Source organism: Electrophorus electricus, chromosome 2 (genome assembly GCF_041902795.1).
Source record: "Electrophorus electricus isolate QZ-2024a chromosome 2, ASM4190279v1, whole genome shotgun sequence".
NCBI lineage: Eukaryota > Metazoa > Chordata > Actinopteri > Gymnotiformes > Gymnotidae > Electrophorus > Electrophorus electricus.
In genome coordinates this window covers 29,698,447-29,712,767 of record NC_137498.1, presented here as the reverse complement: position 1 = coordinate 29,712,767, position 14,321 = coordinate 29,698,447, and the positions used below count along the sequence as shown (strand labels likewise).

The 14,321-nt window shown below is 38.3% G+C and overlaps 2 protein-coding genes across 5 annotated transcripts; one reads left to right on the top strand and one right to left on the bottom strand.

Annotated features, from left to right (window-relative positions):
- Positions 1-1,020: 1,020 nt before the first annotated feature.
- On the bottom strand, positions 1,021-5,492 carry ccdc126 (coiled-coil domain containing 126). Of its 2 annotated transcripts, none has more exons than XM_027030116.3 (4): positions 5,379-5,492; positions 5,159-5,243; positions 2,961-3,638; positions 1,021-2,429 (listed from the first exon to the last, which is right to left on the bottom strand). In XM_027030116.3, the coding sequence occupies exons 3-4, from the start codon at positions 3,187-3,189 to the stop codon at positions 2,209-2,211; spliced, it is 450 nt and encodes a 149-aa protein (XP_026885917.1). In that variant the 5' UTR covers positions 3,190-3,638; positions 5,159-5,243; positions 5,379-5,492; the 3' UTR covers positions 1,021-2,208. The 2 variants fall into 2 exon arrangements, with proteins under 2 accessions (XP_026885917.1, XP_026885918.1); XM_027030117.3 differs by adding an exon at positions 4,888-4,909 and having other exon boundaries at positions 5,159-5,458.
- A 2,800-nt stretch (positions 5,493-8,292) lies between these two features.
- fam221a (family with sequence similarity 221 member A) lies at positions 8,293-12,196 on the top strand. 3 transcript variants are annotated; one of them, XM_027030093.3, is made up of 5 exons: positions 8,293-8,440; positions 8,968-9,141; positions 9,234-9,421; positions 9,681-9,887; positions 10,580-12,180. In XM_027030093.3, the coding sequence occupies exons 1-5, from the start codon at positions 8,376-8,378 to the stop codon at positions 10,657-10,659; spliced, it is 714 nt and encodes a 237-aa protein (XP_026885894.1). In that variant the 5' UTR covers positions 8,293-8,375; the 3' UTR covers positions 10,660-12,180. The 3 variants fall into 3 exon arrangements, with proteins under 3 accessions (XP_026885894.1, XP_026885893.1, XP_081554352.1); XM_027030092.3 differs by having other exon boundaries at positions 9,681-9,896; XM_081698226.1 differs by having other exon boundaries at positions 9,681-12,196.
- Positions 12,197-14,321: the final 2,125 nt, after the last annotated feature.

Here is a 14,321-nt window from a genome sequence, read left to right as displayed (position 1 = left end):
TTAAAAACAGAGCTTACACCTGCTCTTTGGCTAACACCAGGTGACTCAGTAAAAACATTAATAAATGATAACACAATAACACACACAGGCACAGGACTGCACTACTGTCAGTCATCTGATTGAGAATTACAGTAGTAGTGCCAAAACTGGTGGATTAAAGTTTATAATTGATTGTTATCTGTTAACCACATATGCCACTGTAGAGTAGATGTACAGAAATAAATTATCACTCAGTGAAAGCTGAGTTTTTAAAATGTCCAGTTCTATAAAAAGTAAACATTTAAAAATGTGTCACTATGACAAATAATAACAGACTTGTGATTAAAGTGGAATTAATGAGTCATGAGAAGCTAAATTTTTAATCAGTTTTAAAGGATGTTAATTGCAGATCATTTTATAGCCAGTTAAATATGTATTTTGCCATCAACATTTAAAAGTTCACTCCATTAAAGCAGTGAACTGCTTTCTAGAAATTAATTGGTTCACAAAGTTATAATGTTGCTTATAATTTCACTGGGAATCTTTGTTGTTACAGTGCTTTCCATTCAAATGTAAATTATTAATATTAATCATTATATTATTTTTACTGAATATTCATTTTTTGGTTTAAAGACTGTGGAATGAGTAATAAATTGTATTTCAGCATTTCTGGTTTAAACACCTAGGTAGAAACCAATCTATGTAAAATTAAAACTCTATCTATCTATCTATCTATCTATCTATCTATCTATCTATCTATCTATCTATCTATCTATCTATGATAGATAGATAGATTGAGAGAGAGAGAGAGAGAGAGAGAGAGAGAGAGAGAGAGAGAGAGAGAGAGAGAGGCAGCTTATCACTACAAATTAAATACACGGCCTCTTTTTGAGAGGAAAGTAATATCTCACTTTAGCTTCCCTTTCTTTGCCTAACTGAATTTAAAAGCAAGTTAGCAAACTCTCTGCCAATCAACATGCATGCAATTATCCAGTTATTAAGGAAACAAAAGTTGTAAATAAGACTGGAACACGATTCTGGTTCATTCTGATACTGGCATGTGTTTTAATACATGGACAGTCACATGGTGTGAGGAGTGTGCATGGGAACCCTCGAGCCCCTAGAAGGACTCACTCCAAGCAGTAGAGGACCACTGCCAGTTTGACATTGCAATGACAGAGGAAATAAAATAATAATAATGTGAAAACATGCCTACAACAGTGTACAAAAACAGGGCGTACCCTCAACTGAGGTTTTTGACTTTGGATTGGATTTAGTCATCACTGTTAGTTAATTGATGACACAGAACGAGTATTACAATCACTGCCTTCAAGGTGCAAGTACTAGCTACAGATCTTCTGCCACCATTTTTACCAGGAACCAGTTAGCCATATCAGTTGCTCAGTTAACTAGCAGTGATTACATATCCAGGAGTGAAAATTGGATTTAAGGTCTACAATTTAAGGTCTAATGTATACATGTTTATAATCATTTTCTCGTGTTATCATGTGAACTCAGATATACTGTCAGGGCAACGCTGGCTCAGTGTCAGCCACTTCTGACTGGAGCTTTATAGGAAGCCCTAATGATAAATAACTTAATACATATTCACATCTGCCACACTCTCCTTTCACCGAACACATCTAGATGTAGCTTACAAAAGTCTCTTATAAAAGTGAACATCATCCTACTAAGAATATGGCATTAAATGTATATCAGCAATGAGAAACATCTAAATTAAGCTTTCCTTTGGTGAGCACGTTCTTTGGATTTGCTTACGTTCTCACCCTGATGATCAGCTAATGCACAAGCAATTGTATAGCCAATGCATCATTAAAAATAGATTAGAGCCATATTTGTATGTTATAAGTTCAAATAAACCAAACTTGAACTTGAACTTATGCCCCCATAAGTTCCCCATTCAATTAGCAGGCTGACGAGAGAACCTAAGTATTGCTGGAGATGAAGGTGATGATCCATTATGAAAGCCTCAATTTGAAATAGCACTCCCATTAGAAAGTTCCATAAGGACCATTCCTAAGAAGCAGGTCTGCTCCTCTTAGGTTTTAATTTATGTAACAATATTCCATCATCTCACAAAGAACCTATGTACTTAAAGGCAAAGGAAATAATAATAAAAAGCTGCTCTGTTCTAAATATATATCAGTCTCAGCAACAGTACTGCAGCAACAGAGTAACATGGTCCCACCATGAGTGTCCTTGTAACCATTAACTCCCAGGCTGCTTGCTGCGAGCGTCCAGACGTTTCCCAGGTTTGTGCTGTTTGGTGGGCCTGTGCACAATGGCTGCTGCAGCCAGGGCAGCGCCCCCTGCAGGGTGAGAGCTGTTGTGTGCCGAGGCATTCATTGCCATGTCTACCCTGCCCTCCAACTTCCCTAAACGATTTAGAATATCATCCAGTAGCACTGCAATTGTTCTTCTTAGGTCAGCTGAAGGGCAAGGGAGAAAAACAATAGAGAAATTAAATCATTTTATAGACACTTACATAAGTCTGCAAACAAATCTATTTGATTTAATTAAAAATGTTAAGATAGGTTGCCTGATTAACATTTCTTAAAACTGTCCTCTGTATATTAATTACAAGCATACTTGCAGGTTCTGGGATCATGTCTCTACCATGAATTGCTGGAGCCAAAAACGTAGCTATTTCCTAGCCAAAATATTTTACACATAAATTAAAGTTTCACCAAAATTTTGAAATGACACCTGTCTCTTCCTGCTGTATATAGTGACCAGGTGCCTGGAAGTTCTGTTAGAGTTTCAAAGTACTGACTAACTTATCTTTTAATGGAACTGCACCACAATACCATAACAGACGTCACAATTTGGCCTAATATATATGAATTATGTTAACAAGCCCTGAAATCCTAGGACTCCCAGGAATGCTTCTCAAAGGTCTTGCACTTCAGCATTTCTGCTTCTTTGATTAATTCAAATGAGGCAATGCTGCCTATCATTACCATATCCGGCCATGGAGGGGCCCTGAGCTGGGTCATGGTTCTCCTCACTGAGGGCTTTGACATAACGGCGGCTGAGCTCGAGGATCTGCTGGCGCAGCTCTGTGCTGCTCTGCCGTCGTGGTTGCGTAACAGTATAGTGCAGTAGAAGGACGCACCAGGCCAGGCCGAACAGCAGCAGCAAAACGCTGAGCCGCTGGGACATGCTTCGGCGCAGCACACAGCCCAGCATCCCCACGCATGCACCACTGGTGTCTGGGCAATGGGCTGGGGGTTGGGGCAATAGCTGGGGGCGGGGCAATGAACTGGGGGTGCAGAGCAGGGCAAAGAGAGGGGGAGGCTGGATACACCTGATAGTGAAGTAGGTAAAAGAACTATCTTGCAGTGAGTTGGAGCTTGGAGATGTTTGGTGCAGAGAGAGGTGCTACCTGTAATAAAACCTTTGGAGGTGGGGAAGGAGAAGGCTTAGCATTAACAAACAGGGGAGTGAGGCTTTTGGATAAGGCACAGTGGGCTGGTAATAAGGATGATTAAGATATCCAAGAGATCTGAAAATGTGGCCACTACTGGTGAATATACTGAGGAGGTATTAGAGATGCAGCAGTCCAGACGGCTCCTGCTTTCTGGACAGCTGATAAGTCCTGGGATCCCTTTCTCAGCTTGCTCCATTCAGCAAATAGCCTACAACATGGACATACATAAAAACACACAATACTTGGCATTAGTAGTCAAATAAATGCATAAAATTATGCCCTTTACATAAATAAGACACGAGGCCCATTAGACGATATGACAATACAATTAAGTTTTTAATTTGCACAAAAACATTGCTGGCCATTACACAAACTAACACCACAAAGCTCACACATCTGAGCACTACTAACTCTATTAAAACTCTATCTTGCACAGCTGAACAATTCTAATTTGCATCAAATGTATCTTAAACTTGAGGTCAAACTTCCTGTCTGGATCCTCAGCAAAAAAACAGACTGAGGCTGGTTCTGAGTTCCATTAATTATACAGGAGTATTCAGCACAACCCCACAGTGACCTTGTTTCAGTTCTACCAAAAAACAAGAGCCACATCACACATGAATTTCTATGAAACCTTTGTGCACAGGTTAAGTTAAACATTAGGTAGAAACAGAGTTATGCAGGTTTATGGCACAATCCCAACAGCAAAACATGTATTTGTAGTAGAATTAATGTAATTTAATCTAAGGATCCAGGATGAATAAATTATTATACTTGTCATCATGTAACCAAAGAAATCGGCTGAGAGTGGCTAATAGGCCATTTCTGAATATATAGAGAGATTCATCAGGAACCTTGACCTTAGGGTTAAACTAAAATTAGCCTACCTTTACAGGCTTGGGTGAAGTTGATTTACTATAAGATTTACTGTAGGCAATTCCCAGATTGCTCATCTCTCTCTCTCCCTGGAAATATGTATTTATTAAAAAACATCTTGTAGGTGTAGATTGGTCTTTAGCCCATACAAAGTTCATGGTAGCCATTCACTTTATTGATCGGTTTCTGACCACAGAACGGCTACTGGCTGGATAATTTTGTGTGGCAGACCACTTCCAACCCAACCGTGACACGTACACGTGTAAACGCTGCTGTAACACTAAATACGAAAAAATAATTCAGGCCTAACTAGAGAACTGTTTAACCATGTTTTGGATGTCGGATATGGGCCTGGTTTTGATTCTTGTTGTTCAGATTTACAACATATGCGCTCAAATGCTCAACGAACTACTTATCTTTATCCTTTAACTTAAGTCGTTTGAATATGATCGCTTTAATCATCACCTTGGTCGAAGACGAGATCTAGCGAAATTTTCCATTAAGGTAGCGTTGTAAAATCACCCTTTCGCTATATCACATAACTAGTTAGTTAATGCAGTCAATAAAATTAGATGACATACCTTTTAGTTGCCTGGTGTTCTACTGAAAAACCGTCCAAGAGCAACTGTTAATGTGGAAATGCAACCCGGATAATTGGCTATTTATGTCTACTGAGTTCGTTGGAAAGCGGTTGCTAACCACCAAGCTAGCTTAGCAAGCTATCGCTAGCTAGCTAACTTTAGTAGAGTAGTGTCTAGTGTTATCACAAGCTAATATCGTTGACAGTGTGACATAAAAAAGTCAGTGTGTTCCGGTTTGACGTTTCGAAAAAGTGCAAAGGAGTACATTTACCTTAATTGCATTTTGGTAACAATGTTGCTTTCTGCTGATTACTGCTGCTGTCATGTCTAACGTCAAAGGGTGCCTGTCCACATGTCTTTATTTTCACATGTTAAAAAGAGACGAACGATTTCATGCTAAAGTCAATAGGCATCAATATTAACCATGCACACAAAAAAAAACCCCAAAGTATTTAGCCGCGAAGAGTCCTTTGATACAGGTAAGTAATTACCAAAACAACCGCAACGTTTCGCTCGTCTCACTTCTATGGTTATAGTTTCCTCTCTTGTGTTCTGCGCGATCACTGAACAACAGAGCTGCATTCAACACGAAATGTGCCAAAATGCTTCATGAGCGACAACCGGTCATTCAACGTGGTGCAATTTTCAAACTAAACTATATTTACATGTTCATAATTTATAGTGCATCAACTACAAATAAGTGTCCTTAGATTGCGAGGTTTGGAGTTAAAATGAACCTTGATTAAATGTTCACAAATGTATATATTTGTTAGCATATATACCTACTTCAATTTAAAGAGACGGTTATTGCACTGATGTGCGCATTAAAAACAGTGATAAAAACATCAGTGATTAGTCCAAAATAAAGATGTCGCATTATTCTTGCTTTATTCGTGCTTCAGCTTCAATATTTTTAAACTGTTAACTTTGCATTAAGATAATTGACTCACTTCTGGAGATGTATTTAAAGAGGGATACCTTAAAAACAAAAACATTTCCTAATTAAATTTTACATTTTTATACATGTTATAGTTTAAGATTCTATTTGCATTAAAGAATGCAAGACTAAAGAAAACATTCAACACCGGATAGAAATATGATGTTTCTTTGTTTCCGCCCGGACACTTTAAAGCATGGCACAAATGCCTAAAAAGTTTGTAAACTAATGCCAAGTTGCCGATATGCACTGTGGCTCAGTATAGTAAGCCCTGGTTTTCCCTCACACATAAATTTGGGGATCTTCATGTGTTCGTATGGCTGAACATTATAGGTTATCTGCTTCTTGTATGAAGAATAGAGCGATCTTTATTGGAGATTATGGGCGTCCGCTTCGGAGTCGATTTCACTGTTTTGGTCCGAGTTTTTGGTATGTAATTATCACTGCCTTAGCCATGGGATAATTGTCTTTCGAATTATTTTAAATTGAGCCTAGGTGATCCCTCAATTTGTATTTACGCACATTATTACAAAAGTGTTTCGTAATCCAGTCTGATGCTATGCACTTTAATCTTGGGCTCTGACAGCACGGGTGACTTTATAACTCAATTTATCTAATAAAACAGCTGGTGGAACGTTAAATTTGTCTTTAAATATATGTCTGGTGGAACACCTTTTTATTAAACAAAACTTGGAGTCTAAGGCATGTGCTTGTGATGACTCATCACTTAATTACTTTGGGGACTTTATTTATTTATTGTAATTTTGCGCAGCTTCCTTATTTTGTGTATTTTACTTCTCTCTATTCTTATGTGCTTTGCTCTTGTTTCCTACAGCCTTCGTACAACCTTGATTATCTGGTGTGCATAAATAAAATGCTACTAAGCTATTATGTGTTGATACTGTGCCTATTATTATTATTATTATTCATTTATTATTGATATATTTTTGTTTATTGATTCCTGATGGAAATTTTGTTACATCAGCACATTAGGCTTCCAATTCCGCCCTTTTCACGTGAAGCTGAGTGAAAATAAGCAGGTAAATGATAGTAAGGTTTTAAGCAATTATACGCTACTATTGTGTCCTATCCACAACAGAAAGCGACATTCAAAATAAAAGTATGGGTCAAAATTATAGTATCCAGTAGAAAGTCGAATTAAATAATGAATACATCATTAGTACTATGAAGTGTGGTTATACAGTGTCCGGAGAATTGTAGAGATGTATCCGGATCAAGGTTTATGGTTTATGCATTAGTCAAGATTATAGAAACATCACTTCTAGAGGTTAATTAAGTGAACGCAACAACACTAGACGCAATTTCACACTTTGGATTCGTCTTCGTTTACCGTCCATGAACACATAGCAGTCCTCTACTATCTACAGTGGACACCCAGAGAACGATGGACGTCCCCTTCCCCGACGCCCATATTTGGGTATTTTTATAATGTTCTCTGTAGGACGTTCCTAGGTCGTTACTGACGGCGGCATCAATCCTTACTGCAGTCCTGGTGAGACGTTTGGCAACTTCCCAATAAAGTGCCCCAAATAAGTTTAGGCTCATTTTATGTTACTTTTAGAGAACGTTTGGGAATGTCCCTGAGCCAGCTCATAGCTTGGTTCAGAATCATGCCCACTGGTTTAAAATGACGTTTCAATTTCGAATATTGCTAAGAGGCTATTCGTGTTTAGAAGTTGCAAACTTTTTAATACTAAATAGCAGTGTAACAGCATTTAGTTTTGAATAGGTAAAACAATATTGCACACCGATTTCCAAATCCCATTTTCTGTAGGCTAACTTTAATTGAGCAGTTATAGGTTTCCGTTTAGTGACAAACTGGGTCCACGCAACAACAACAAAAAAAAAGGAAATTAGCATACACATCTATGTTCAAACTTGGATATGATACTATGTGACTACTTGAAGACATATTCAGTATAAGTGGTAAGTGATAAAGTGCTGTCCACCTGACATAAGGAAGAAGAAAAACCTACATAGGCCGCGGATAACGTAAATAATACCTGTTTTTACACTGATCACAAACGCAACGTATTTTAACAGCGATACAATATCCGTTTTCATGTATATTATGCCTAACAATAGAATACTGTTTAATATATAGGTTAATACGCTAGCTATATTATTTGAATATATTATGAATCAGTTAATTGTAAAACACAGAAATGTTTGTAGCAATTGAGACAAGAGAAGGATGTGAATACAATCATGAGAAAGCCACGAAGAAGTCTGAAAATATTTTTGTTCTAATATTTATTTGAATTAGTGAGGGGGTGGACAAATGCACCATTACAGAATCTGAAGAGGGTTAATTATTTATTTTTCATCTTTTAGGTAAAGGTGAGACATCGTAGTAACGTCCGTTGAATTTTTTTTGCACTGTGAGACATTTTAAAGTTTTCAGCATTTATCAGTCCACGGCGACTTGGTAAGTGCGCTTTAAGTCCGTTTCATAGCAACGCCATGATTCACTCTAAAACTCTGCTGATTTAGCTAGGTAACGCTAGCTGACACAAGCGATAGCCTCAAAATGGAAAGGATACATATTGGCAAGACTGCAGCGGAGGCGGTGAATGCCTATTTGGAATACAAAAGGTAGCTAACGTTAGCTAGAAGTCTGTTACTAAGAACTTATGAATATGCGGGAAACATATCAGCAGGTCCGATATTAGCTAAAATAGTTGCAAATGTAGCTAGCTAATCAGTTATACACAGTCGGAAGATTGTTAGCTAGGTTAGCTAGCTTAGTTAACCAAGCATTATTTCCAGATGAATACAAAGTGCAGTAGCCAATAAATTATATATAAACAACCAGGGTAATACTAATATTAACCGAACAGAATGATTTTCTTCTGTGTACCTAGTCAAATTCAACCGTCATCGAGGAAGGAGAACATCGAGGACTTAAAATCATTAAAGTTCTTTCTCATGCATGTAGGTTAGCCAGCTAGCTAGCCACGTTAGTTACATGCCTAACGAGCTAGCTTGCTACCTAACAAGTCAACCTTTCCCCTCTGCAGACAGTGGTGATATGGACAGCTATATCTCAAAATAAGATGAAATATTTTAGGTCACTAAAACGTCAGTCATCATATTCCACAGCATGTTCTGCACTTTGTAAGGATTGTAGGGGAGGACGACGGTGGCAGATTGTTTACACAGGCTCAGTATGAGGAGTACAAACAGAGTGTGGTGCCAAGCAGACTGCTTAACCGACTCTATGTGAGTTTTGGTGTGCCAGGGAGAATAGATTGCAAACATATCGGCCCGGAAACACCTTGCTTTTGTTCGCACAGGTACGCATGAATTACAGAATTATACAACACACACACACACACCACACACACACACACACATACATATTCACAGCAAGCCATTTATCTAACAGATACAAACAGCATCGGACCGACTTTAAGGAGCTTCCTAAAGAGAGGCCCATTTCTTTGCCATGTCGAGTGCAGGGGTGTCAGTGTGTGACCTACGAGTATGTACATCACACACCTCAGTGCGTGCGCTGCCGCTGCAAACACTTGCCATCAGAGCACAATGAAGCTGCAGACCACCTGTGTAAGAAATGTGAGTCTGAGTACACATACATGCCATAGACCTGCTCATCAGCAACTCCCGTCATCCATCATTTACACTAGAAATCAGAGCTCAAAAACAATAGTTAAAGATATCTATTTAGGTGTTAAACAAATGAGTATTCAATCACAATTCTAGCAGGCATTGACAATAGCATTGATTATACATTGATAAAATAGACCTCCCTCCAAACAGTATAAATGTCTATGGAACAATGTTTGGGCTTTGTTCCTTCATGTTTGTTTTACAGGTAATACATGCACTGGCTTTCAAAGCCCATATACTTGTGGGTGTGGACAGCCGGGCTATGCTCATGTGACCCTAGTAGAAACGCGGGAAGAGCGGGAAGCGCGGGGGCTCCCGGTGGGAATGGCTGTGCCATATGCTGCCATGGGCGGCCTGAGTGGATTCAGCTCATTAGCAGATGGCTACCTAAGACTAGACCCAAGTGGCTCAGGTCTCACAGGTTCAGTTGTCCTTATCACATACAAACACAGACATGGGATATATACATTGGAGCTGCTAGAGATTCACGTAACTATGATCTAGGATTCCTAATGCAGTTCATATAGTTCCAACACTAAAGCTTATCTTAAGATGATGAGGTGTAGAACTAGGTTATTTTTGGAGATGATTGGTGACCTTGAGAGTCCATTGGCCATGTCAGGAAAATGAACACCCCCTAATGGAGGTGCTGGGATGACCCTTCCCCACACTCATTTCACCTTAGTAGGTCAAAAGACAGAAGAGTATGGTCTTTGTCATAGCTCTGTCGATATATTCATGTGGTAATGTGGGACAGTTCTTATACATCCTGTGTGGTAATGTGGGACGGCTCTTACCCTGCCTGTGCACTAAGTGGTCTGTTTTGCTCTCCTCTGCATGATGCTCTAAACTCTGCCAAGCCTGAGTTGCACAAGCAGTGTGAGGGTATCTGTGTACCTCTGTCACACACCCGACAGTGCTGCAGAGACAGAATAAGTCTTCAAAGACCTGTTACATAGAAAGAGTAAAATTGTTGGATGTGATCTCAATTCTTTAGTCGTAAATTTCACACAGTGATAGTGCATATCTCTGTTCTTATGTCACACTAGGTATGATATATACTTAGTGAGTTTCTCCGTGATATAACCTCCTGTTTCATCTTAGGAAGGAAGAGAAGGCCAAACATGAAGCGTTTCCAAGGTAACCAAGAGGCCCACTCATTAAGCCTGCAGGAAGAGGGGTAGAGAACTGAACGAGGTTCTATGACAGCAGATTAATGCTTCTGCCTAATTACCGTGTGTCCTTCTTGAAATCACCAGTGAATAACAATGATTGGCTCAAACCTTTTAAAGAACACAAAAATATTTTTTTTCCTTTGTACATTTACTGCTGTTGGTTCATAAAGCCATACTAATTGTGTTGTATTTTGAAGCTTTAATTTTGGTGGCTTCATTAATATTCATAGAGCTCAATGTTTTGTTTGCTCATATTTAAATGTTTATTTTCAGAAGCATCACATTGATTTTTGTGTGTAAATTTAGGACAGTCTTGTCTCCAATGAATAAAGTGAAATAGTTGGTCTAACATAGAAAATTATTTGATGATTAACTCATTGGCCCTAACTATTAGCAGAGTGCTTTTAACACAAATAATAAGGGTCAGTGACAATTAATTAGCGTGTGGTTGTCAAAATGAATGAATGGCATTAAGATGTGCAGACTTGGAGCGGTTGTTATTGTTTTATTACATAGAGCTATAATATCCACAGCAAAGAACAATCCACATTTAATATTATAATAGTATTACCAATGATATTTTTTACTGTTACAATGTGAATTGTCAGTTATTCAAATGTGAAGGTTTGTAAAGGTAAATTAACAATTATGCAAGTCATAATCCAGTAACAGCCACTTTCATCCAGCAGAGGACAGTAGTGGTATGCAGGCTCCTGTTGATTTGAGATGAACTACTTGAGATGTGATTATGTAGGACTTCTGTCTTTGAATTCACTTAATTGGTGTTAACTTTCTCTGCCTTCTTCCGAACTAGGGACTGTTTGGCAGAACAATACTAATTATGAATTGTAAGCATATGTTCTCTATCAAAGCCAGTCATCTGTGCTACTGTTCTTTGTCACTTTGTCAGTCATCTGAAGCTAACAACAATACCCAGCGAATTTCGATTTCAGTCAATACCACGCTAATGCACTCTTAGCAATTCACTTGCTGAATCAGGCCTACATGCTGTATCTACAGTGCTAGTAGAATGTCTCATTTATTTACATTTTTAAAACAATTTTCAAAGTACTAAGTACTGAACTGTATCTTTTTATCTTATTTTTTTTGGTAAATGTCCTGCTTGTTGATTTGGGTTAGTATCTTAAATGTAGCACACAGAGATTTCATGGTCTTTTCCTTTTACCCTTACTGTAGCATTTCAATTTGTATGTTAAGTTGACCATAAGTTCTGAGGTTGGCATCAGTCTTGAATAGAATTGGGGTCAGACCGCTGGCTGTGCTCCCCGACAATGTTTAAGGGTAACAATGTTGACTGAGTCTACGCTCGCTAGAGGTATTGTTGCAAGGCTGTGAAGACTAACCTATCTAGTTTCGGTATTCTGCTGGCAGGAGAGATTCTCAGCCATCGCTAAGGGTCTGTCTCTACTTTGCCCTGGCCAGTTCCTTCCTGTAAACACATAGAGATGATGGTATTTTAAAAATGCATTTAATTATAACAATTACAGAACAGTTGTCTGTTTCTTCTTTTGCAGACCATCAATACTATAAGTTTATTATGCAGAAGTTAAAAGTAAAAAAGTTTGATCAGCACAAACTTCCTTTTATTCTAGCAAAATCATTCTTAAACTTTAAATGATTGTGTGTACAATAGGTGAAATAAAACCTCACCAAACAAAAATTCATCGCACATAGGCACCTATTCAAATTAGCTTCAGTCCTGAACAACAAGCAAAAATGAAAGGTCTTAATGCTTTTTCATAGGCTGTTTTGGTTACTATCTGTCAAAACTATAGGCATAGTTTTGCAGGGGATTGGGGGAAATGAATCCTACACCACTGGTCAAAACAATCAGTTCAGCATAGCTCTACAGATGTCTCAATCATCAAACAATCAGTTCACCATACCACTGCAGATATTTCAATCACTAAAAAATCAGTTTGCCATACCTGCACAAGTGTCTCCATCATCTGTATCAGACCTTGATAAATTCACACTTTAATGGTGACAAGAAGACAGAAGACATAAATACATGAACATGCATGCACAATGTTTGAAAGAGTAATTGTCCTTAAATATAAAGAAACAGCAGGAACTTTAAAGAGCACATTTTGGCTTAATCTTTCCAATAGCATGCCTTGGTCTCTGTGAAATATTTTAGATAATTCATTATTCCATCCAGGACAGAATTATGCGGGAGATCAAAAACAATTTTAAGCATTAAACATTAGAAAAAATAATTTCAGTTATATGCTGAATAGCTGACAGGCCACAAATAGCATAAACATGAATGAGGTGAATACATGTGATTACTACTCAGCTGGTACATAAAGATGTTTATGTTAACACATGCAGTGCTTGCGAAGCATCAAACTCTTCATTGCCTCAGTTACAGCTCAGTTGATTAAAGTAAAGTAAAGTATCCAATTTGATTCTTTCAACAGCACTTGTAGGAAATGTGGAGAGGTGAATAGGTAATTTATTGAAATAGGCATTTTGCATTACCAGGTTAAACTTTGTCAAGTTCTTATGACTTATGACATAAGTTCTCATGACAGTCTAGATAGACTTTTACTTTGGTATTGGTATTGATATTTAGTGTTTTTAGAATGTAGTAATACAGTGGCATGCAAATGTTTGGGCACCCCTGGTCAAAATATATGCTACTGTGAAAAGTTAACCAAGTTAAAGGTGAAATGATCTCGAAAAGGCATAAAGTTAAAAATGAAACATACTTTTTAAAGCAATATCAGTGTATTATTTTGGTTTTGTACAAATAAGTATTCAATCACATTTCTAGCAGGCATTGACAATAGCATTGATCATACATTAATAAAATAGACCTCCCTACAAACAGTATAAATGTCTATGGAATAATGTTTGGGGTTTGTTCCTTCATGTTTGTTTTTCAGGTAATACATGCACTGGCTTTCAAAGCCCATATACTTGTGGGTGTGGACAGCTGGGCTATGCTCATGTGACCCTAGTAGAAGCATGGGAAGAGCGGGAAGCATGAGGGCTCCCGGTGGGAATGGCTGTTCACAATCATTGTTAGGAAAGGCCAGGTGATGCAAATTTCAAAGCTTTATAAATACCCAGACTCCTCTAATCATGCTCAAAAAACAGCAGCCATGGCTTCTTCTAAGCAGCGGCCTAGCACTCTGAAAATGAAAATGGTTGAGGTCCACAAAGCAGGAGAAGGCTATAAGAAGATAGCAATGAGTTTTCAGGTTGCCATTTCCTCAGTTCGAAATGTAATTAAGAAATGGCAGTTAACAGGAACAGTGGCGGTCAAGATGAGGTCTGGAAGACCAAGAAAAAATTCAGAGACAGCTGTTTGTAGGATTGCTAGAAAGGCAAATCAGAACCCCCATTTGACTGCGAAAGACCTTCGGGAAGATTCAGCAGACTCTGGAGTTTGGTACATTATTCTACTGTTCAGCACCTGCACAAATATGGCCTTCATGGAAGAGTCATCAGAAGAAAACCTCTCCTACATCCTCACCACAAAATTCAGCATCAGACATCTGCAAAAGAACATCTAAACAAACCTGATGCATTTTGAAAACAAGTCCTGTGGACCGATGAGGTTAAAACAGAAATATTTGACCACAATGAGCAAAGGTATGTTTGGAAAAAAAGGGCACAAGAAGAGGACACCTTTCCATCTA